The sequence below is a fragment of the Diplotaxodon limnothrissa genome, linkage group LG1 (assembly GCF_057381915.1).
Source record: "Diplotaxodon limnothrissa isolate DT_005_m linkage group LG1, D_limnothrissa_male_GT1.1, whole genome shotgun sequence".
NCBI classification, from domain to species: Eukaryota; Metazoa; Chordata; class Actinopteri; order Cichliformes; family Cichlidae; genus Diplotaxodon; species Diplotaxodon limnothrissa.
In genome coordinates this window covers 6,231,065-6,256,665 of record NC_140596.1, presented here as the reverse complement: position 1 = coordinate 6,256,665, position 25,601 = coordinate 6,231,065, and the positions used below count along the sequence as shown (strand labels likewise).

The 25,601-nt window shown below is 38.0% G+C and overlaps 1 protein-coding gene across 2 annotated transcripts in view; it reads left to right on the top strand.

Annotated features, from left to right (window-relative positions):
- Nucleotides 1-25,601, top strand: part of phkb (phosphorylase kinase, beta) — a 104,598-nt gene that overhangs the window by 38,453 nt on the left and 40,544 nt on the right. For both annotated transcript variants that reach the window (XM_085359301.1, XM_085359225.1), the window contains exons 8-14: nucleotides 1,939-2,002; nucleotides 4,920-5,015; nucleotides 8,683-8,880; nucleotides 14,204-14,261; nucleotides 14,886-14,963; nucleotides 17,248-17,406; nucleotides 17,744-17,838. In XM_085359301.1, coding sequence (XP_085215427.1) covers nucleotides 1,939-2,002; nucleotides 4,920-5,015; nucleotides 8,683-8,880; nucleotides 14,204-14,261; nucleotides 14,886-14,963; nucleotides 17,248-17,406; nucleotides 17,744-17,838 — 748 coding nt within the window. The remainder of the gene's footprint in view (nucleotides 1-1,938; nucleotides 2,003-4,919; nucleotides 5,016-8,682; nucleotides 8,881-14,203; nucleotides 14,262-14,885; nucleotides 14,964-17,247; nucleotides 17,407-17,743; nucleotides 17,839-25,601) is intronic.

Below are 25,601 nucleotides of genomic sequence, written 5' to 3'. Positions count from 1 at the left end.
TCTTCTTGAAATTAACTACAAAACCCCTAATTATTTCAGATTTTTAGTAATAGGGCTCTGAGTTAAGTTTATTTGTAATATCTATGTATTTTAATTCACTAGATTGTGAAATTCTAATGGTTTTTGCCAATGACTGTAGAAAACAGTCATTGGTTTTTGCTTATAGAGAAAACAACAGTAACTATAGCAAGAAGGACTCTTATCTATTCAATCTTCTTTTTCTTTCCTGTCCATATAAATAGATCAGCGCCAAACAATAAATGTAAAAACACTGTATTTCCTGCAGGAAGCAGCAGAAATGTGGGAACATGTAATGCTTTTCTTTATAATCAAGTCCATTTGATCTAGTGAGGTGTTTGTCGGGTCAGTGTGTACTGATGGAAATGTCAAATCAGCACAAGTTGGTAGCTAAAAAAAAATGTCAGTCAGCAAGTAAATAACCTATATTAAAAGAAAATGTAATGGACCAGCCATCTGAATGGTTAACCACCATGCAGATAAGGATTTGGAACAACCTGTTCAAACACCAGCACTGTTCTTAGCCCGTGTTGACTTTTTGTTACGTTTTCCCTAACTGATTTATCATCCAAGGTCAAACCGGCCTTCCTCTCCTCGCTCGGTTTCTTGATAAAGATCCTCAATTTCTGCTATTGCTTATCTCTGAAAAGCATGTCTTTTTTTCTTTCTCCAACAATCCAGAGCTATTGGCACCAGCCTGTCAAGATGTCCTCAAGAAAAGATAACAAATTCAGTGTATTGAGGAGTGCTGTGTCTTTTCGTGTTTCTATCTCTCCATGCCATGCTTTTGGATTCCCCCAGTTAATGAGTTGGCTTATATATGTACTTTTGTATTAATTACCATGGCGTATCCAAAAACGAAACAATTCAGAATGGCTCCATGGAAACACGATCTGTATAATAATCAAACTCCATATTAGAACCATTCCTCATCTGTCACGTCCGGCTTCGAAACACGAATATGGCTCTAAGCTCACAGGATTCACAATGGATCATTCCTGAGCAGTCGGTGGTTCTGTCAACTGCAGAATCACAATCACAATGAGTTTGTCCATTTTTAATCAAGTAAAGAAAAGTTGGTGTGTGTGGATCAATACTGAACCACTGTATGTAAACACACCTACTCTCAGAGTAGCAGAAGACTGTTGTACAGTCTGCAGCAATATTTTCATCATGCGAATCCTTATCTCCACCTGTCAACCGACATGGTTGCATCATCATTTTACTCTGGTCCTGATTCCAAGCATCACTTTTTTTAACACCCTGGGTTTCCACAAAGCTTTAAAGCATTCTATGTACATGTGAGGTACTGTCAGGATTTCTGACCACTGCTGTCAGTTTGCGCGTGTTTGTGTATCTCTGTGTGTTACACAAAACTACTTTCAGCAGAACTCTTTTAGAGGCTAAATTAGCCTCCCATCATCTGTACTAATGCTTTTTAATATGTCAGCACATCTACCACCAGTCAGTGGCAAGTTTCCTGCATTTTTTCCCTTTTTCCTCTCTGTTCTTTTCTAGGGAAATCTTGGTAGGGTAGAAAGGGAAACAAAATGACAGTAAAATTGATTCACATTTAGGCTGCATTGCAATCACAGTAGCCAGCCACTGTGAAATGCACTATGTTTTTTTTTTCTCTCCTCTCCATCATCCATTATCGAAAGTAGACCACAATCTCAGGAGCCTTCAGCTTTATTGAATCCTAACAGATAGCCATTTAAGATTCAAATGTGATTCAGAAGGCTTTCTGGTGAACTTTGGGGACTTTTGACATTTTCAAAACACATTTGGTTCACGTTGCATCATTTTTTCTGCTTTCTTAAGAATGAAAAATAATATATTCTTAAACTGATCAATGTTAGATTGAATTATACTTGCTTATTGTATGTTTTGGTGAAAGTTTGCAGTTTCTTTTCTTTTCAGCTCTGTGGGCCTTGCTAAAGCTGCACTGGAGGCCATCAATGGATTCAACCTGTTTGGAAACCAGGTATTTGATTCCCTGACTTCTTATACTTTGCCACCTCTTCCGAACTCACATTGATTTGTCTCCTGTTTAACTGTGCCACCAGGTAGTAGACTGCATTATAGCCCATTCAAATCTCCTCTGTACATCAAGAAGGTATCCTAGCTGGGTGCAATGTCACCCTGATGACCAGCCTGAATAGTAGAAAACTGCAGTTTATTTACAGGTAGACAGCATCAGTGTAATTAGTGCCGCTGTCACTGTAGCAAGATTGCTTCTCTGAGTGGACGATTGATCAGGAAAGTATGTTTGTGCATGTTTGTGTTTGTCTCAGCAAATTGTTTGTGCTTCTACAGACTGTGATCGATGGCCACAGTTGAATCAGGTTTCCCTCCAAATTTCAGAGGCTGTTTTTCTGTGTGCAAAGTCCATTAGTGGATATGTTTCTTATTTATTTATTTAATTTTTTTAGGAGAAGAAAACAGACATTCATTATACCTGCTAATGGATTGGAAAATGAAGCCTTCCACTTAGCAAGCTTCCTCTCTTATCTTTTCTTCTTATTTTCTTCACTCGGGTATTTGCCCAGAATGGTTTGTGTGGCAGTTCTCTCCATTTAAGCTTAGACTCTTTATCTTCTCATCGTATGGCTGTCGGGTATGACCGTAAAGTTGCTGTTTGTGTTTCTCTTCTGAACATCTGCAAAATAAAGGATTTAACTGTGCCTGAAAATGGATTTTGTCATTGAGCTCAAGCTTGTTGAAAGAATCAATTTATAGAGGTGGCTGCTTTATGGTCCATGCTGTATGGGGCTTCTGTACATGTGAGAGAATGAGTGTGCCTGTCTCTGCCGGTCTCGTGCCCCTTTGTGGGAATGCTACAAGCTTTCCAGTTGCTTATTAATGATCTCTATCAATCTTGATGTCCCAGCTGACGCTCAAGCACCAAATGTAGCTCCTTCCCCTCGATGCCCTAAACCGGAACATTCAGTACACTCTTAACTCTTCTATCATACTTTTGCACACTCTTGTGGCTGTATATCACAGTTAGCCTTTGTATTACATGGACAGACACGCATCCTTCAGTTTTGGAAAAGTCACACCCGACCCCTCACCACAGCCCCCTCAAAGTCACACTGAACGCATGATAGAAGCCTCTCGGTGTGACAAATTGAACTGGGCGGATAAAATTGATCTCACATGAGGAGGATCCTTCAACTTTAAAGCCGGTCTTTAAATTCACAGTGCTGTTTACACACGGCTCTACAATCAAATCCCAACACATTCTAGTTTCTCTCAAGGGACTGTCACCTAATTCACACCGTGTCAAGAGCAGGGATAAAGCAGAGCCAAGCACATGCCTAACAAAGTCCAGTTTAATATATTTCTGTAAATTAAATGTATTTCATACATATATCAGTGCATAGAAAGTGGTGCCAAGTTAAAGTTCAAAGTAAATCATTATAGTGTCTTTAAAAAATGGGCTTTAAATAATTGACATTCAATCAATGTTCATAGCAGACCATAAAAAAAACCCAATGACATCAGTGGTTTTTTTGAGAGGCGTGAGCCAAATCCTCACAGTAGGTGGAAGGATGGTTGTATTGAGAAAAACCTGAAAATAATTTATATTGACAGATATTTGCCTTCAAAGACTATCAAAGACTGCAGGTTATAGTCAACTTTTTTTTTTTTTTTTTTTACTTCAGATCACTCATGAGGATGCATAGTGATAGATGAACAAGGAACAAGCAGTTCTTAGTTTTCTAAAATCAAAGTTGGTTTGAAGAAAACCTTAAAACAGCATCCACTGCTCAAAAAGGGTTGAGCTGTTGCACTGAAAGTATTCTACAGATTATGTCTTATCTTAACTCATTGCCTAGTTTTTTTTTAGTTTTTTTTTATTGCTTAGTTCTGTTGGAAGAGATATTATGCTACAAATATACAGTGCATATTCAAACTTATTTTTTATTTTTTGTAAAAGAGGTAAATAGAAAAATGTAGTAGTTAAATCATGATAAGCTGGTTGGACTGTCTGCTTCTGCTTAAAAAATGTGACTAAATAAAAGAAGACAAAATGGCTCAAATCTAAAAGGCAAAAATACTCATTTCACATGCTTGCTTTGTGGGTTAGTGTTTTTATACGTTGCTTTTCTAACACTCTTGTTTTCTTATGTGGGTTTTTTCACTAACTTGCCACACAGCTGTCTACACTGGTGGCTAGCAATTCACTATGTATGCACTATGTAAATTTCTAGAGGAAAGCTTGCTGATTTGACTAAAAGCCTTGGCCAGATGTTTTTTTTTTCTTTCTTTTTTTTTTTTTTTTTTTTTTTTAGAAATAAAAAACGCGACATTGGCAATATTCATACATAATGCATCTGACTTGCATTAGAAACTGCTTAGCAGTTTGGGGGAATTGCCCACTTGGTTTCATATAAGCACTGCTGATGGATGGATGGATGAAGTGCAGTGGACTGTTTTTTTTTTTTTTCCTGAAAAATGGTTTGATTGCTTCCCTTACTGAGTAAAAAGCACAAAATGTCCCCCCCCCCTTCCTCTCGTGGAAGTGTTTAAGTGCTCTGGATGGACAAACTGCATCGTGGTAGTAGTGCTTCATTTTTGTACAGGGAGACTTTTAAAGTGATCGGATGACTAGCTGTTGTTTAAGCACTCCCACACTGCACTTCAATAACATGAGCAATCCAAATATATCTGCCTGGTTTTACAGCAAAACAGTGTTTTGATGTGTGGAGGTGTAATACCGGAGGCTTTGAAGCCAAATAATTTTAAGCATTTCCATATTTATTTATTTATTTTTATTTCTTTGGACAAATGGAGGACTTTGTGTATGTTTGTCGTTTTGCACGTATAGAGCTATATGTTACTGTGAAGCACAAATTGTTTAGCTGTAAATTGAATGCTTTTCTTTTATGCTGCAGGGCTGCTCATGGTCTGTGATATTTGTGGATCTGGATGCTCACAACAGGAACAGGCAAACCCTTTGCTCTCTACTACCCAGAGAGTCTCGCTCCCATGTGAGTACATCAATCAATTTATTGACTGTGTACATCTTCTAAATAATTTTAATAAAACAAAGAAAAGCATACAGATTTTACAAGTAACAAAAGGCAGAAACGACACAAAGCAATATGTGCAATAGAGCACTTCTAAAATTTGCAAAATATTATCAGCTTCATATCTTAAACATCTTGTAGAGCCATTCACTCTCAGAGTGCAGGCTTTTCCGTGGTTCCTAGAGTTTCCAAACGTAGAATGAACTTAAGTCAGTGCTTTCAACTATCAATCCCCGCTTCTGTGGAACCAGCTCACAGTTTGGAGTTGAGATACTGGCACCCTCATACTTCTACAATTAGGCTTAAAACAATTCTGTTTGATAAAGCTTGGGGTTGTAGTCAGGACACTCTCTGGTAACCATTTCTTCTTCATTATGCATTTTATTCTTGTTTCTCTTTTCTCTCCTTTTTTCTCTTCTCTTTTACCTCACCCCTAAACCCTTACCCTGGTTCTGCTGGAAGTCTCTTCCAGAGAAAGAGGGGGGTTCTTTCTTCCCACCATTGCTTGCTTCATAGGGGATCGTCTGATTGTTGTAGTTCTCACTCTAATTAGTTTTTACCTTACAATATGAAGTGCTCTGAGGTGTCTGTTCTTGCAAATTGAATCAAACTCAGTAAACTGAATTTCACTGAAGGCTTATGACAAATTGGTACATGGTCTTGGGATGACAATGTCAGTCCAGCACAGTGAGCACTTTGCATTTGCTCAATTTTTAAAATATTTAAACTATTAACTATTGTAGAGAAATGTTGAACCAGCATACAGGAATGTGCAGTCAGAGCAAAAAAACTCCCACAGTATTTTTATGATATCCGCCTTGCAGTGATCGTTAAAACAGTGATCAAGTAACCTTTCGTTTTGCTCTAAAATGCAACAATCTTTTAAAATAGTTTATTCAAAAATCAAGAATCTTATTTTTATTTCCTTTTTGTTATTTTGTCTAAATTGATCATAGTAGAACTAGAATAAATATTAAAATATTGTTTAAATGTTGCATTTTGTCTGTGAGCTGATCTCTTTGTTCTTAGAAAAATATCCACAGTTTCACAGCATGACGCAAACGTTTCCCCCAACGCTCTTTTACGGTGTAGAGAAGCAGCTGTATGCATAGTCTCTACAAAATAGTAGCCTGTCACGCATATGTCAGATAAGGTTAATTACACACATCAAACAGACCACGCACTCATGTCAGTGTGTCAGTAGATATCAATTCAACAATGTATGTTCCTCACGGTGCAGTCATTACACTGCCCGTACCTGAGCTCTTGATCGTACACCACTGACAAGAAATGGCAAAAGTAAGAGCTGGATATAGAGATGCAGGGAGGTAAAGCTCAAAGAAGAAAGCGTGAGGAAAATCTTTCCTACTCGCCAACACTCGCAGGCACTTAAATCATTACAGCTGTGTGTGCGTGTGTGTGTGTCGAACTTGTAAGCCAGAATTGTCTAGTCACCAACAGCCTGGGAGGAAATTAGTGTAATTAGACGATCAGCAATGGCATTATAGACATAGGAGACTGACATTAAGAAGTCTGAAGGAGTGCAGGAGACGCCAACAATTGTCAGGATTGTGTCAAGATATGCAAAACATCAATATATTATCACTATTGATTGATTGATTGATTGATTGATTGATTGGTAATTTATTTCAACATGTGAACAATATACAAGTACATTTAGAAAAGAAATGAGAGAAAAAAATATACTATACAAATTACATACAAAAAAACATTCTGATTAATTTACATGTTGAAAGGGAGTGGGAAGAAGTATACACTTATTTAATCCCACCCCTGTCCCATAAATTATCAGTGAATATTTAGTCAGCTTCCTTACTGATATAATTTGTAATAAAAATAGTGAACAGATTTCTGATATACTATATACTATAATATCACATCATGAATTTTTTGTTTGTTTGTTTTTAAATAGAGACATTCACTTAATTTAAATATTTTCCTTTTCTTTATAGATCGAGAAGATCATATTTTTATAACTCTTTTTGAACAGTTTTATGTTTGGACATTGCTTTAATTCCATATTCAGTTTGTTCCATAGTTTCACTCCATGAACAGAAACACAAAAGCCTTTTCTTGTAGTACGTACCTTCATTGTTTTGAAGTTACAAAAACCCCTTAAATTATAACTTCCTTCTTTCAAAAAAAAACATACTCTGAATATTACCTGGCAGTTCTTTATTTTTTGCTTTGAATAGAATTTGTGCTGTTTGGAATTTCACTATATCGTCAATTTTCAATATTTCAGACTGCAAAAATAGTGAGTTTGTATGTTCCCTATAACCTGCATTGTGGATGATTCGAATTGCTTTCTTTTGAAGAGTAAAAAGTGAATGTAATGTGGTTTTATAGTTATTGCCCCAGACCTCTGCACAATAGCTTAAGTATGGTGAAACCAGTGAACAGTAGAGAATATGAAGTGATGTTCTGTCGAATACCTGTTTTGCCTTGTTTAGTACTGCAATGCTTCGTGATACTTTGGAATGAATATATCTTACGTGAGCTCTCCAGTTAAGTTTTTCATCTATTATTACCCCCAGAAATTTATTTTCACTGACTCTTTCAATATCAACACCATTTATTTGAATCTTTGCATTAGTATTTAAACTACTATTTCCAAATAACATACTATGTCATGTAATATGTCAAAAGATTGAAATCCAGTATTCAATTCTAGACACATTCAATACCTGCACAGAGTGTGTTGCAAGCTGATATGATTTCTCAGCTGTAGCTGCTGAGGATTTTACCATGTAGATTAGGGTTGTAACAAGAAGTTGAAGAATATAAATGAATAGGACTAGAAAGAGCTACACCTGGCTCCTCTGTGAGCTGCAGAGATATGTGCAAAGTATAAAAAAGAAACGCGCTACAAAGGAGAGCAGCAGAAATCAAAACAGAACAGAAATCTGGTCCTTAAGCGTTCATAGCCACGTCCATGTCAGAGCGCTTGTCCCTGCAGTTATTTTATAGATTCCAGTGCTCAGACAGGATATGGAAAGGCTTTGATTTTTGGAATCTGCCGTCTATTAATAAACTTTAAATATTCATAGCTGTTTGCAGTGAAGCTATGCCCTGATAGATTTCATTTCCCTTGCTTAATAGAGTAAACCAAACAATAAAATGGGACTATTAGATGCTCAGTCACAGTGGTTTGTCAAGCCTGATAACAAGATTCATTCCTAACCATAGCCTGTATGTAAATGTTGTCAGTGCTGTAGTGTTTTATTTATAAACCGACACTTTCACTCCTAAACATACTATGGGCATTCACGCATGTTTAATAAATCTTTCTGTAGAATATATAGATGTACAATAAATTATCTTATTGGCTTCCCTCATTTTATACTCAGAAGTTATGCAAAGTGACTGTGAGATGCAGTCATTGGGAAAAGTTTTGGTCCTTGTGGAATTTTCAAAATATTTCTCTGACCTAAAATGCCAGTGGATTTTTACACAAACACTAAATGTAGCTAAAAAAAATATATATATTTAAAAAAAAAAGAAGTAAAAATATCAGCCTGGAAATATATATTATATATAGCAAATGTGGCAAAAACATTTCACGTAGTTCATAATTGTTGTAAATCTTTTTGTTTGTCTCCGGCAGAACACAGATGCAGCTTTACTTCCAACCATCAGCTATCCTGCGTTTGCTGTTGATGATGATGCTCTTTACACTCAGACACTTGACAAGATTGTCCGCAAGCTCCGTGGCAAATATGGCTTCAAACGTTTCCTCCGTGACGGCTACCGCACCGCAAACGAAGACAAGAATCGCCGCTACTACAAACCTGCTGAAATGAAGGTTTGTACTCGTGTTTTTTCTCTATATTCTGTTCTTCTTTGGATTAAAGCCACAGTTTTTGTTTCATTTTAAATAGCTCATTTGTATTTTGCCAATGCAAAGAAGAAATTATGGGGTATATTCCTAACGAAGATAATGTGATCCAAAATGTTTCTTGTTGTTCCAGGTTTTAATAAGATGGTCATTAGCGTAGCAGTTGAAATAAAAATTATATCTGTGAATAATATGCTTCAAATCTAGTAAATGGATTTTAAAAAAATTAACCCGACTTTCCATTAAAGAAAATGATCAGTTAGAGATTTACGAGCAGTGACATTTTAGAATTTTTAGACATCGAATAAATATATTGTGGTCCAGTGTGCTGACAGCTACACTTCTAGTCCTTTTGTCATGGTTTGTGATTCTTGTTGAGTATTTTCTTTAGCAATTTTCTCTTTTGTTATTCCTAATCTGTTTTTGCTTTTTCTTTTTTCATTTTACCTCCTTTCTATTATTTTTATCTCTTTTAAAATTGTCTGCGCTGTTCTTATCACCTCTGTTTAATCTGCCTCACATGTTCCATAGCAGCTAATTATTCACAGAATTAAAGGATGATACTTTATTAGGTACACTTTGCTGCTTCAGAACTATCTTACCTCTTTGTTGGTAAAGTGCTGGAAACATCTTGGTGAGCCAGTCCAGTTTGAATTGAACCTTAAGGTGCATACCTTGACTATAACAAACAATTGAGTTACTGTTGTCTTATTGTTAGCTCTAATTAGTTTGGTCATTCACCTCAGACTTCATTCACCCCCCCCCCCCCCCCCCCCCCCCCCCAGAGAACTGATGTATATGCAATATTTCTTCTCTTTTTGGAACACTCTTTGTAAGTCATGGAGATGTAGATCAGCAGTTTCTGAAAGTCTTAGGCCAGCCCATCTGGCACCAAAAACCATGCCATGTTCAGAATCACTTAAATCACCATTCTTCCCCATACAGATGCTCAGTTTGAGCTGCAGGATGCCTAAGTGTGTTGCATTACTGCCATGTGATTGGCTGATTAGCTATTTTCATTAGTGAGCAATTTAGCAGCTGAACAAAATGACGAGTGTATGTGTGTGTGTGTGTGCGCGTGTAAAATATAGGTTTAATATAACTGAGTTGAACTCAATTGCCAGTAACCACAAGCACAGCTAGCAATGCATAACATGTGGAAAAGTTCAGCTTGAAAGTGCTTGACATTTCAAAAGTTTTCGAAATTCATAATCCTCCAAAGGTTTCATCCTTTTATGATAATGCTAAGAGATCTGCCTGCGACTTAGCCTCTCCCATTCCACGCATCCTAATCCCCCAGGTATTTCACCCTAAATCTTAGCGTGCATGTGTGTGGGTGCGCTGGGTATGCAGCTGAGTTGTTCCTTATCAGTGTGTATGCTCATGCATATACACCTATGTGAATGACCGGGCATTCATTGTCCTTTAGTGAATTCCCTGTGATCCTGGCCAAATGACAGTGCAGTCACTTTAGAAGCATACCATGAGTGAATCGCAGGCTGGACTCTTAATACTAAACAAATCATTACTTTACCTGGAGAGCTAGCCTGCTAGAATTAATGAGCTCAGAGAGGCGTTGGGTAAGAAAGCAGAGATCTGTGAGTTTAGACAGATGCTGGAGTTTCTGTTTGGCAGTGAAACACTAACCAACTGTTTCAAAAGGCCTAATCAGTTGTACCTAGTAGGGATGTATGTAATCAAAGAGTCACCTGACAGTAATTTGATTCCTTAATTACATTCATGATTCATTAAAAAGGATAGTCATCACTTTGTAGTGACAAAAGGTGACTTTTCTGTCTGAAAGGTGAGGCTGAGAAAAAAAGATTTAAAAAGGCACTGATGATGGAAGTGCTTGCTTGATATGTCAGAGTGGGCACTCATGGGGCTCCAACTCTGAACCACTTTGAAATGAGCTTTGTTTAATCCTGCGGCTAATAGGATACAAAGACTCTAAAGACTCTAAGAATTATCAAACAATGTTTAATGCCTCAGTTCCTTCAGGCTCCGTCCTGCCCTTAGTTCGACCAGCAGGCAGTCAGATTTGTTGTGGAAGACACTCTGGCCAGTTAACGTTTCATAATGTAAAAACCCAATTAATTTTTTCATTCATTAATTTTTTTTATTAATTTCATTTCATTTCATTTATTTATTCATTTTCAGGCACAACAAATACCTATATTGAACATAAAATACACAAATGAATTAAAAAAAGTGATTTGCCAGTTTCAGAATCCTCGCTGATTAATAGTGTTACAAATATAGTCGAAAAGCAATACCGTGAGTAAAATGTTACCTCTTTTGAGTCATAAGCCACCTCACAACAAAATGAAATGCTTTGAGTGTGTCTGACACAGTTTGCGTTTTATCTGGAGGAAAGAAATCACAGGTAGGCCGGGTTCCCCTGCAGAAGACATTGACTAAAGTTGTTGTTGGTGTTTAAGAGAGAATTCACAGCAGGGCAGGCGTCTGTGCTCCCTGTCTGTTTACCATTGACAGAGAGCAGCGGCAGCAGCCTGTGTGATAGACAGTTTTACCAATCAGTCGAGCTGCTCAAGCACAAAACACCAGGGATCCCTGTCTGTTTACAGCCTCAACGGGCCAAAAGGCACAGGCCTCACTGGGTGACTGCCTCAGCTCTCCTGTTCTCTCGTACTCTCTCCCCCCCGCCACCAAATACACCCCTCCCCTGCTTCTCTATCTCTTTATGCACTTGCCTTTCTTTTTTCCTTCCTCTCTATAACCCACCTGATAGCTGCTATTGCTTCCCGTCTTTGGTGAAATATACACCTCGAGACCTGCAGATCTACATAATCACAGAGTGCCGACATTTAAAGAAGCACATTAATACAGACATGAGTATCCGCTCAGTGAAAAGCACCTTCTAAGTGTGTTTGTACGAGCATGTGTGCCAGCTCAGCCAGGCATTTGTTATTGCATTAGGATGTCTCTGTTATCTTCCATCAGCGCAGAGATTATTGAAAAAGATAAGGTACAAAGATAGTCAGAACTAATTACTTTTATAGATAGAGGGACTAAAATGCAGACACACACGGACATATGCACACATGCATTTTGTATCGATGGATTTTTTTAAGAGGCTAATAAAATTCTGCAGATTGTTTGATCTTTTTATACACTGACCTTTATTATTTTTAGTGTTTTTCCAAATTCGGTAACTAAAGGTGGGTTATTGTGTAGGGACAGTGTTTTGAGTTGATCCTCTTTAATTAAGCACTGAATTGCTAAAGTGAATAATTGTCTGCTTAGCTTTATTGTCTATTGTAAATGTGACTTGTAATTGAATGGCTTAAGATTTTTGTTCGTTTGTTTGTGCATGGGTGCTTGTGTAAGATACAGTGCAAATACAGTAGATGAAGTGTGCAAGATTCAGAGAAAAATCCAGGAAGTGATGGTGTGAATTCAAGTGTTTATTTAGGGAACTTTTGTCTAGCTGCTGCCACTTGGTGCTTTTGATTTATTCACATTCATTTGACAGCAATGTGTTTATGAGCTGACAGGTTTAATTAAATAAATAAAATAAAAAACTGAATAAATTGGCCAAATAAGAGGAAGCAAGGAGGGAAAAACACTGAATGGTTTGACAAGTATAAAAAATGATAGAAATCATATGCCATGGCCTACAAAGTCACTAGTTCTTACTTGTGGGAAGAGGCATGGGTTACATTTTGCAGTGGATTTGTCAAAACAGCAACTGAGTTAATCTTTTAGAAAAAATTATGTTCATCTTAAATTAGACAAATGTGTGCCGAGGGTTTTGAAGTTGTTTTGGAGGCTAAAGGAAGCCGAACATCTTACTGAAATGACTTGGGTTGGTCTGTTCCAGGCAACATGAGAGCTGTCAATCAAACTTTGTTGCACACTAAACAGCTGGACCACAACCAAGCAATCTGCTGCATGTCTGGCGTGAGAAAGTGAATCAGTCAAAGGATTCTGATTTGTGATTTAGTATGAATACACAAGCAGAACTATCTACTATAAAATTCATGTATTTAATGTGAGCCAAAGCTCCCATATTTATAAATAGTTTGAATTAAAAGAAATTATAGGATTAGAGGCAAAACCCTTAACACTCGGTCAACTATTGTGGTGGGATCAGGTGGCTCAGTTATGCTATGGTGACATTGTGCTGATGCATTTTGGCTTCACTTGACCTTTTAGAGGGAAGGGTCACTGCAAAATCACCTTTCTTCTGTGATGGAGCGGTTCTGTCATGATGGGAGTGGTCATTGAACTACAATGAATTTGAGTATCACGCGTTATGGCCTTCACAGTCACCAGATCAGTCTCCACCACCATCATTAAAACATCCAAAAACAAAAATGTTTTGGAAGAACATGCCTCTAACAAGCTTTCAGAAACTTGAATAAAAACCTTAAAGGGTATATTGAAGCTTATTTGTGGCCTGACTAAATATGTATGATAGCTTGCAGTTCCATTTGTAACACATGGTATAGTTTATTGATTGGATTTTTGTTTGGACTTTATACTTTCAACTTTAGGTTATGTAAAACTACTGTGAACCTCACATTCTAAAATGTCAAGAAGAACTCGACCAGAACTAAAAGGCAACATCCATCCATCCTCATCCGCTTTATTCGAGGCCGGGTCGCGGGGGCAGCAGCCTAAGCAAACAATGTCTTTTTTTTTTTAACTTAAGCACACAGCGAGTAGGTATTTATATTGTTAAACATACATTGTAATTCTCTTGTCTTTGTTATACTGAGTGAAATCTGACAAATCTTTGATATTGAAGGTCTGAGTTCACAGGCAACATGGCAGTGTTTTTTGCCACAGTGTCATTTTCTGAGCGCTGCTCTTAAGTGTTTGTTGTTGCTAGGTTACAAATAATACCTTATTTCATGTTAGGTTGTAAAAGACTGAAAGCCAAGATTTTGATTATTCAGTGATAGAGAAGTGACACTGAGTCCTCAGTAAAACTAAACTCCGACTTTCTCTGTGTTTTTCCATCTATGTGTCTGTCTATTGTAAACATACTAAACTTTCACACCTCTAGATGTCCTCCTCAAAACAAACAGCCAAGTTTTTGAATTAGAAAAAAAAAGACCTTGTAAAGGATCAGTAATATTTCTCTCTATACTGACAGGTTTCATTCAGAATGCCACATCCTTTATATTTTTTCTCTGTGCCATACTGTTCCATATTCAGTGCTGCTCAAATTCAGCTTTAAAGCTCCTGCGCCTCTCTTCTCTTTGTGAAATGAAAAAAGCAATAATTCCTCCCCTCTCCTCCTCTCTCTGTCTTTCTCCAGCTTTTTGATGGGATCGAGTGCGAGTTTCCCATATTTTTCATCTACATGATGATTGACGGTAAGCCTTGTTCTATCCATTGCTGCTGTTATGGTGCCTCAAGTGGGTCATTGCCATGGTATAAGACAGACTTATAGCGTTTTACAGGAAATTACATTTTTCTCTGGTTTTAGAGGACATGGATACACACTTTTTTTCTTTTTTTTTAATTTGTTAGTGACCCAAAGTAAATGGTCAGAAATAAATGAAAGACTCTAGTTTTTCCTAAGCATTTCTTTCTTCCTTTAAAAAAAAAAAAAAAAAAAAAAAAAATCTAATAGCCCCTTTGCCTCTCTATATGCCACAGATTTTTCTTAAGACTAACAGACAACCTGCAGGGCCTGTTGCTCTATATGAAGCTATTCATCTTTATTGGCTCTGCTCAAAAGAAAAAAGGCAGTTAAACTGATCCAGACGGATACATCAATAACCAACAAGCCTCTACAATGAAATGCTCTTAAAAAAATCTTGTATACCTAGGAAGATTTTTATTGACAGTGCCTCACCATTTTTCAGTATTGTAAAACTATTTTATTAGGGTAACTTTGCCTGACTGATGCAGTTAACAGTTAGATGTGAAAAAGCATTTTCAATGTTTTATAGTGTGTGTGTGTGTGTGTGTGTGTGTGTGTGTGTGTGTTGTAGGGGTCTTCAGAAGAAATAAGGCCCAGGTCAAAGAATACCAGGAACTCCTTGAACCCATCATCTTTCAGTCGTATGAGGGTGAGTAACCACATAAAAGCCAACATGCACCCACACACATGCAGTGACCGCTGAATGAGGAAAACCGTGAACTCCTGAACACAAACATATATGATATTATCTCATCTGGCCTCTCAATATAGTTCTTTTTAATACTTTTGATTCTGTTCTCTCCCCTTCCGGCAGCGACAAACTTTCTCTTATTAAATCAGTTTTACATATTCATACACCACATACCAAGGTTCACAGGGGTGATGCATCCAAGTGAACTCAACCTTCCCTGTGAGCAAAAGAGCCTGGCTCATGCATTCACCGGTACACATTGATGTGAGAGGACACAGTTAAATGATGAGGATGTCAAGAGCTGGGTGTTTCTATTCATCTATTCATAAAAGAAATTGAAATAATTGGAGTGCAGAAAGGATAATGATGTGAAACAGAGCTGACTTAAGTTACCCTGAATGTCTCTGCAGAGCTCTTTGTACTGGTTCTGTATAAATTAACAAAACTCCTGAAGTTAATTGGCTGGGTTTTAGAGGAGAACACAAAGGGAGTGTTTTCTGTTTTACTGTTAAATACTTATTAAAAGTGTAAATCCACCAATGGATTTTGTACTGTCAGAAGCTGCTATTGTATCTTCTTTTGCTGGTTTGCCTGACCTCCCAGGAGTCAGGGGCTCCTATTGTTTTGATAATACATAAAGCACATGCAGGGTTCAGCTATTGAAGACATGCTAATATATTGTGATGAGTGAGTGAGGACGGTGGTGGGGTCCTCAACTACAGTTGTGCTAGCCTTGAAGTAAGCATTTATATTATTTATTTAGTATTAGTATTTATATTATACACTGCAGGTCTTAATGCTCAATTCTGATTTTTTTGATCAAATCTGATTTTTTTTGTCTGATTGTTCACACTACAAATAAAATGTGACAGCAAACGTGCTCTAGTGTGAACCCTCAAAGCGGCCCGCATGCGCAAAAGAAGACGTCACACACAACGCGCTCTGTTTAGACCCAGACCAGACAGTATTGTTTGACTGATGGCCGTTAATATAAAGACTTGTTTCGGACTTTACGTTTCCCAATTTTGCTTTAAGTTATAAAGTTATTTTGTTATTTAGATATGGCCTAATAATGATCCTTATTGCTGTTTTAGAGAGGAGCAGTGCTTCAAAGGATAGTTGCAGATTTCTGTCAGAATCTGCAGATTATACAGTACAAATAAAATGTTCACGTTTCTCCAACGCTGTCTTCCCAACAGTTTCACTAACATCTACACTGGATGACCAGGAAGCATTCACGATGTCTTCTCCGGCGCTGATAATTGGCGTCTGTCTTGTGTCAGTGACGTAAAAGACGGATTTAATGCGACATGACCATTCAAACAGCAGTCGCTTTCTAAAACATCAGATATGTATCGGATTCAGGACCACATACTAGAGTGACCCAGGTCGGATTTGAAAATATCGGATTTGTGCCGTTCACACTGTCATACCATGATCGGATATGGGCCGCATAGGGTCAGAAAAGTCGGATTTGATACGCTTTCACCTGCAGTGTGAACGTAGCCTAAGAGTGGGCACAAAAAGATTTAGTGTTCTTAGCTGTAGGTCCAGTTACAACCACTATGTGTGAAATATCCTGCTAAAGTGCTAAACTTAGATGGTTAACATGGTAAGCCCCATACTGCTAAAGAGAATTTTTAGTAGCATTAGCCAAGTTTTTGAATTAAGCTAAAAGTACAGGGGTGTCTCACGTAGCCATTTATAATTATCTGATTTTATTTATTTATTTATTTGTTTTTTAATAATAACAAAATAAAATAAAACTTAGTTTGGGAACAAATTGAAAAATACGCTTTAAAGTTATTTGCCTATATCGCAGCTGTGCCTCAGGAGTTACTGGTTGTCCACCAGTTGGAAGGTTGGTAGTTTAAATCCAGGCTCCTCCAGTCTGCAAAGTGTCCACAGGGAAGATAATGAACCCCAAATTGTTTCTAGTCCATCTAAATTCAAATACCAGGTTTTTTTTTATTAAAGTCCAGGTACACACAAAGGCTTCAGTAGAAACTGCATAAGAGTCATGTGTTTAAACATGCTAAGATGTAAAGGTGATCTTAAGTACAGCAGTGGTTCAAAGGTTAAACTCAGCATCTGTACTGCTGTATGATTTGTTGCTATTATCCCTGTGTGCCACCAGTGCAAAGTTACTGAAGTACATAGTTTTTGTACTATGTAAGAAGTAAAGATTATTTTTGCTTAGTCTTATGCACATAGAGCTTACACTTCTCGTTTCTCGTGCCAGGCCACGCTATAATCCCCAAGTACTACTATGTACCGGCTGACTTTGTGGAGGCGGAGCAGAACAAGCATGGGAGCCAGAAGCGTTTCCCTAGCAACTCTGGCCGTGATGGGAAAGTCTTCCTGTGGGGTCAGGCCCTGTACAACATTGCCAAGCTACTGGGTATGTCTGTGCGTCTGTGTGCTTAGTATGTCGACTTGAATTGATGCATTCATTCACTGTACTCTGACATTAATCTGCAAGTTCACGATTAACTTAAAACTAATATGTTTTCAATAGTTTTTCATTATGAATTATTTTTTGTAACTGTAGCTTAATAAGTGTCTCACAATAATCCAAGGACCAAGTGTTTATGTGGGGTTTGTTTTCATTAAGTCTTTATGCGTTTACACTTAGTTACTTGTCAATAGTCGTGCGTCAGTATCCCACAGTATTCCCTACATTTTAATGGTATTCATATCTACCTTTTGTGGTATGTTTGTGTACATTCACTTTTCAGTGGATGAGCTGATCAGTCCCAAAGATATTGATCCAATTCATCGCTATGTGCCACGACAGGACCAGCGCAATGTCAGTATGCGGTACTCCAACCAGGTAAGCTCTGATGTAACTCTATCTGACGATCATCTGTCATCTACAGGCGTTTATTATCAGTACAACATCGGATTCAAGTGCTGAAGTGTTGTAAACTTATACTACCCCCCTGTAAATATGGCTGAAATCAAAGCATTTAAGAGCTTTTAGCCTATGAAGTAATTGCATCTTACACATGATGACAATCCTAATTGTTAGTTTATTCTAGATGTCAAGTAGCTGTAAGTGGAATTTTGCTGTAGATGCAGAAAGTGGGCAGCAAGTGGATTGCTCACTCTGCATTAAAAAAAAGAAAGAAAGAAAAGGACTTCTATATTTGTAATTTCTATCAACTGGGAGGGGAGTAAAAGGAGTGGAAATGTTAGCAGTTGTAATGAAAAATCAAAAGCTGATTGCTGATTGGAATACACTATATAATAATAAGAATGTCTCCAGTGGTGATGGTGTTCTCTGCTAGCAGCTTCTCCTCTTGTTTAAAAGTCTACATTTATTCAAATTTAAAACAGATATTTCGATTTTATGATTCTTATCAGGCTTATATCTGGATTCTTTATATAAGCTGCTCCAGGGTTATTCCTGGCATTTTAGATCAACAAACACCTGCATCAGAGGTACATAAACAAAAAGGTGGTAGGTGGGTGGAGGTGGTATTTAAAAAGGCGAGGTCCTCACTAAAGCCACTCTTGTTCCATGCCCACGTATTCACTTTTCAAATCTGGCTGGATTTATATATATTTTTTCCAAAACAATGACAATTGATGATACTGAACAAAACTATTGAGTGTAACTCAGACTAGCTAGAAACACAGTTCTTCACCGCACAGTGTTTAGAGTCTTTTTTTTTGACATGGTTTCAAAATGCAGATATACTGTTCGTGCTCTGGAGTTTGCCTAGTCACATGTGTTACTGAAAACGAGATATCTAAACTGAGCCACACTGTTTCAGTATCAGCGATCTTAGAAATAACCAGGAAATTGTGGGAGAACCATAACTTATCAGAGTTCTACAGATCTTCACTTGCTGATGTTAAGTTTCATATTTCAGGAGGATTACATAAGCTATGACCTCACCTATTGTGCAGTTGCATGTGTCAGCCTCAAAGATGTACAGTAACCTCTCAATGCCAACTATACACCCACCCTTACTCCCGCAAGGCAATTCCCGCATCCTACCTTAAACCATTCACACTACTCAGTCCTGCTTACCACTGTTTGTTATTCATGTGTGGTAAGGTTTTAATTACTATTCATCCATCAACATCTAAACAAGCAGAAACTCTCATCTTATTTTACCTTGCCAAAGGCCAGGCTTGCAGACGAGGATTAAACCCAGTCAATTTTCTCCACAAACTACCTCCCTGAATAGCAATCATGTCTGAGGTTTAATTCTGTATCTGAGATGGCCGGCAGCTCTGTGGATCACACAGATGAAGGGTAGAGATACATACACACTGGAATGATTTTCATTTTCTTTGTTGTACAGCATCCTATTCTGTTGCTGTATGATGAATTGTGTTTTTGAAGCTAGGTCTATAAGACAGTACTAGAACAAGGCACACAAGAGAGGACATATCCTCAGAGGTATGATGAACACTAGACGGGATCAAATAGGTTGCCTGGAAAAAGATCAGCAGACAGAACAGACAGAGAGAAACAAACAGCGAGCCAGAAATGGAAAAGATCATGTCAGAAAAAATCAGCAGAAAATCATTTGTGAAGTGAGAAAATTTTAGAGAGAAATATTTGGTTCTGAGACGAACACGTATATTTTTAACTTTGTGAGGCTCACAAACATTCTTCAACTCAAGGAGGGCCACACTTACTGAAAGTTTTGGACATTTGCAAGCTCTGTGAAGACGTAACTCATCTCTCTTAATTCTGAATAATTGTTAAAGAAGGAAGCTCCCACGCCCATTACACTCCGTTACAGTTTTTGTTTACAACTTGTCTTGTCAGCTAGCAACTGAGTGCAGTTCAGAAGATAAGGGTTTGGTCTACATGTGTTCTTTTATTATGAAAACTGACCTGATGCTTTATGCTGTGTCGTTGTGTCGTTCTGTTGACTTCATCAGGTTAAAGAGGTGGGAAGTCTGGGCTTCTCAGCCCTGAACCCACAACCCAAACTCAGGTACTGCTTTTAGCAGGTATCCAAAAAATTTGGCAGTGGTATGATAGCAAGCATTGGCTTTAGCAATTAGGATCAAGTCGAATCAGTTTCACCAGCTATTATATCAGGAGCCCAAAAGGCGTTCTCCCAATGGAATTCAGGCATTAGTTCCAGCACAGGGCATTCAAGTACTGTGGGTGACAACACAGGTGTATAAAATGTATGTTATTTTCACTCTTTTCAAACACACCTTCAAGCAACAGCATAGCTACTCGGAGTCATTGATCTAAGTCTTGAGCGTTGCTGAACGACTGAAAGCAGATTACTTGCAAAGATCATAGAGAGCTTAGTATTTTGGAACAACCGTTGATTTTTAGCTGGGATCAAACAGAGGATTTTAAATATGTGTGTTTGTATTTGTTAATAGGATATCTACATATCAGCATCTTGGATGCAGAGGGATCGTTCTCAAAAGGAAATCAGTATGAGTATGTTTAGCTGGCAGCACTGCTTTTATGAATTCAGTGTTTAAAGAAGCGTGCCTTGTGTGCTAGACTCCTGTTAGGAGTAGGAGTAATGCTCAGAAATGTTCTAACAATAATACTCTTGAAAGTTGATTTGTAGGCAGTGTGAAAGCTTGCTGTGAACCTGGCCTCTGATGGTAGCAGGCACGGCTCTGTGTGAAACCCATCAACAAAAGCCTATCGTATTGAGTTTGATGTTTTCAGTCTCACGCAGTCCAAATAAATGTGTGAATGGTCTTACTTCAACTTTAGTTCTGAGAAACCTGAAGGAAATTCTGGTGTTTTGTGACAATGATGACACACTCATTAAATCCTTTTATGGTTGAAAGAGAGGTTCGAGTTTTGCACAGTAAGGTCATTCAATAGCTGACAGCTTCCTACCTTAACGTAACCGTTTAATTCAATGTGCTAATTTTCATCATAGAACTGCTTCCATAGGTGAGAAATACATGACCTCACCTGTGAGTAGTCACATAGGAATTTATAAAAGGTAATATAATAATAGACAATATTGCAGTGTCATCATACAGCAATCGTCATAAAATGATGATTGCTGTCTGTACATCTGTATCTGAAGGTCAAATAGGAACTCTTTCTTTAGATCATGTAAATTTTCAAGAAGAATTAGCTTTTAAAAAGGCTATAGCATGGGTATAGTCTCCAGGTGTCATAGTTTCCATTTCCCTGTGTGTGCTTGCGTCGACCTGGATCCAACTGATGGAAGTGGTGGAATATGGACATTTCCGAAAGCTGTGAGTGCCTTTCTAACAGTAGCTATTTAACACACAACTAGTTACACAGAGTACTTCATCACTCCTTGGACATTAATGTTTTTCATCTGATATTTTTTATGGTTTTGCTGTCGTTATCATCAAAAATACCTCGTCTTATCTGGTCTAAAGTAGCCATAAGTTGTGATATATACATTTCAAAGACAGATATAATGGACTCTTGAAGGCTGGCTTGTGATGAATATTAAAACTAATTTTGCTTAAAACGTGAAATAATGATATTAATGTTTATACTTGGCCCATTGGGGGTTATGAAAGGAAGCATGACTGACATATAATCACTGTTACAGCCCAAGCAGGCTGTGTGGGTTATCCAGCACTCTAAGTCGTGTGCCAGCCCTTGTTTCCTGTGGAGCCAATTTCCACTTAGTAATCAGCACTGGCTTAAAACTGGTGTGAGAAGTTTGCCAGCTCAAAGTGTGGGCCAGTGTTGAGCTACCAGTGAGTGGCTTTGTCCTCTTGTAAGCAAGAAGCGTTTTTGTATTTTTCTTTTTAGAATTTTTCATTTCAAGATGTTTTTCCTTTTTGTGCTTTTGTTTTAGGCCTTTGATTGGCATAGCCTAGCTATTTCCCATTTATTAAAATTAGGGCTGCCACGATTTGTCGACTAGTCACGATTACGTCGACTATCAAAATCGTCGACGACTGATTTAATAGTCGACGCGTCGTTTGAAGCTTTGTAAGATCCCAAAAGACACAGGAATAAGTAGCAGGATTTAAGAGTGTAATAACGGACTGAAACAGAAGATGGCAGCACTGCATGTACAAGGATGCCAGCTGCCGTTAAACCCCGAAGAAGAAGAAGAAGAAGAAGCAGCTGTGTCCCAGAATTCATAGCGCGGCCCAGCTTAGTTTCCAACAATGGCGGCAGCTAGTTAGTTTTAATATTACTCTTATTATTCTTTCTGGGTCACAAAATAAACGTTTAACATATTTTCAGGCGAGAATGTAGCTGTGTAAACCTCAAATATCGGCTCAGTTTATCAGGACACCACATTTTCAAAAGCGCTCCGACGTTTTCGGAGACGTCTGTTACCCACTAGCTCGATAGCTAGCCGGGGGCTAGGTCACTAGCGCGGTGAGAACACCGGACTCCTGGCAAATTGTTTTCAAACCCACCACCGTCTTTCGCTACTCAGGTTAAATATATGAGTCACTTAGATAAATTAAAAATGTTGTTGTTTGGCTTTTTTTTTTTTTTTTTGTATTTTATTTGTTCCTGAGTAAATCGGTTTGTCTGAGATTAAAGTTATAGTTTTTACACAGCTGAATAACAGCTGATTATCAGAAGTGTGAGATGCTGGAGAATATACTCCGGTGTCCTGTTATATTTTAGATAGCAAGGAGTTTATTAAACTTCACCGAAACAATCTGCAAATTTCATTAAAATTGAATAAACTATCATCTTGTCTTTATTTTTAGTTAGCACCTTAAAAGCTTAAAGCTGTAAGCTAATGATAGTTATATAAGAGCAGATGCTGCTGGTGCAATAAGCTGTAGTTTTACGTCCAGTGGATGATGATCTGATTAGTCGACTAATCGCATAAATAATCGGTGACTAGTCGACTATCAAAATAATCGTTTGTGGCAGCCCTAATTAAAATACTGTTTTATTTGTGAATCTGCTTTGTTTGACTTTTTCTTTAGTCAGATACTTTATGATAAGTATTCCTCCCTCCCTCCTCCCCACCCTTTTGTTGAGAACATAACATTTGGGCAAATGTTTTCAGACTTAGAAATTCGCAGAATTTTTAGATTAAAAAAAAAAGTCACAGATTTAAGCTAATGTGACAAGCCTGGTAGAAAATAGTTGGTTACTTTTGCAGCTACACACTGAACATTTTAGGTGTACTTGCACTGTGAATGCCATTTACAAAGCTGTGATAAAGATTTGAAAGGAGACAGCATTTCAAACAGGGGTGTTGCAGGTGAAGCAGGTGTTTTGCTCTTCTGTCTGCATATCAGTAAATATGAGAAATCTTTTCAAGCGGTACCACCTGAAAGCTTATGTGAAGAGGATTTTATTTTCCTGTAAGACAGGAATGCCAGGGTTGTTTATTCATGCAGCTGGTGCTAAGCTTAGCGTTTCTTGGGGTCAAATGGCCACAGAATTTGTAGACTTCATCCTCTATTACCATTCATCCTCCACTGCCTCTCACCTTTACTTTTTCTTTCTTATTGCTTTGTAATAAGTCTTGCTGGATCATAATCTTGTGTTCGTTTTGGCCCCCCCCCCCCCTTTTAAAAAATCTCTTTTTTCTTTTTTTCCACCAACTTACCAGCTTTCTCTCACTCACACCTTTGTTTCCTCAGTATGAAGCTTAGGTATCATGTTGTGTCAGTAAAGAGGCCCAAGATGGGAAGAGGAAAAAAATATGAGTGAGGGGAGAGGAAAAGAAAGAATAAGAAATGTAGTGTATACTGTGTGTGTGTGTGTGTGTGTGTGTGAGTGAGACAGAGAGTTGTGTGTGTGTATACATGTATCAGCTGTCCAGTTGCTTCTGCATCACCAGCGTCTTGTGTTTGGTCTGCAGGCAGAAAAGACACATGGGCATGCTGAGCTTTCACATGCAGTTAAGGCCTGATTTGTGCACTCCTATTTTCTCTTCTGTGTGTATATAATTCGGTTCTCATAATGTGTCCAAAAACAGAATACCTGTTCTATGCATACATACATACACATATACATACATACAGCCTCTACATATGTCTTTGCATGACATCTCAGTCTCTATATGAAATGTGTGTGTTTTTCTGTGGGTGCAGTTATTTACAGGATTGCGTGTTGGCGTACGTGTGTATTATTCATCGTGCCTTTCCTGCAAATGTTACGCTAACACTTAAAGTCCCTGCATCAATTCATTTCACTGGGGAGAATGAGATGCTGCACCCATGAATAGCCTGCAATGTTGTGCTGTTGGTTCCACATATAAGCTTATGATTTGAGTTACCGCAGGGCTTTTTGACATCAGCTCTGACATTCAGTAAAGGTTTAGAAAAGAAAATTTTTTGCAAAAGAACTGGGTTGCACTCCCTCGTACAAAATCATATAAAAATACCTGCATGAGGAATTAATGCATCTTTTGAGTCATTTCCACCAAAATATCAGGAATAGTCAATTTTGAGAGACTCAATTTAGAAGCTATTCTAAACAGCAGGATGTTAGAAGCTACATTTAGCTCCTTTGAATTAAGTGCAGAGGGAGATATAGTTGTAATGTAATTTTAACAGTTTCCCCTGAATACAAATGAACATACTTATTTTCTTTATGAGGTTTATTGTCACAGCTTTTTAATCCAGTTCCTACAGAAACCCTGGCTTGAATCCACTACCCTGGAGGAACTTGGATGTGTTGGCGCTTACATGCCACTTGCACTTATATTCATGCATCTTGCTTCAATAGTGGGCACTACAAAGCATCTGTTTTTTTTTATCATCAACCTGAATCTAAGAAATATTATATCATAGATTCCTGTATTATGCATAGGTAAAGAATGATGCATTAAATCTGCATTATGTGTGCACCTGAGCAGGAAGTGGAACGTGGATTTCACTCCAAACAATAAGCTTTTGGATGGTGGAGCTTTGATTTTAGTTGGTGATCGGGATATTCCTATATGCAGCTTTAATGCATTGTTGATGTGCAGGAACCTTTTACTATTGTAGTAAACTAGAAGCCTGTTAAATAGCGTATGAAGCTGTAAAATCAAACTACACAGCTTAAATATGTATGTAAGCCATGTGGCACGAGGAGAGAAATCAGCAAAAGCGCATTATTACAGTGCTGCTGGCCTCTTGGTGCGCTAATAATAGTTGCAAATAAATTACCAAGATTATTTTCTTAGCTGGAGTCAGTGGATAAGCACAGCTTCCCTTGATATGTAGCAGCTTACAAAAGTTCATCGGTCGACTGTGTGCTGATTTTTTGCATGAGAGAAAAGGCTCTCCCAGGGCTGTGGGGGTGAGTCAGATCAAGCACACCCTGGGGAGCGTGGGGTGACATCCCTCTGACAAACGTGCAATAATACGCAGCAGGCATAGCAATTTGGGGATCCAAGAAGTCATGAATGGCTGTGAAAGTGAATTAGCTGCTTATGTTGCTTGTGTCACACACTTGCTATTAATGTTGTGTCCCTAATGTGCTCAGCTACTCAGGCATCCTTACCACTGTGGCATTCTCTTAGTCTTTTTTATTCTTACTCTGTCTGTATCACTTGTTTCATCTGTCGCTTTGAATTTTGTTCAATTTGCAGTGTGTTCAACTAAACACGCAAATTACATACATTTCTTAAGCACATGCAAAAAGAGCATGTAGCCATCAAAAATAGCAGCTCTGTTATA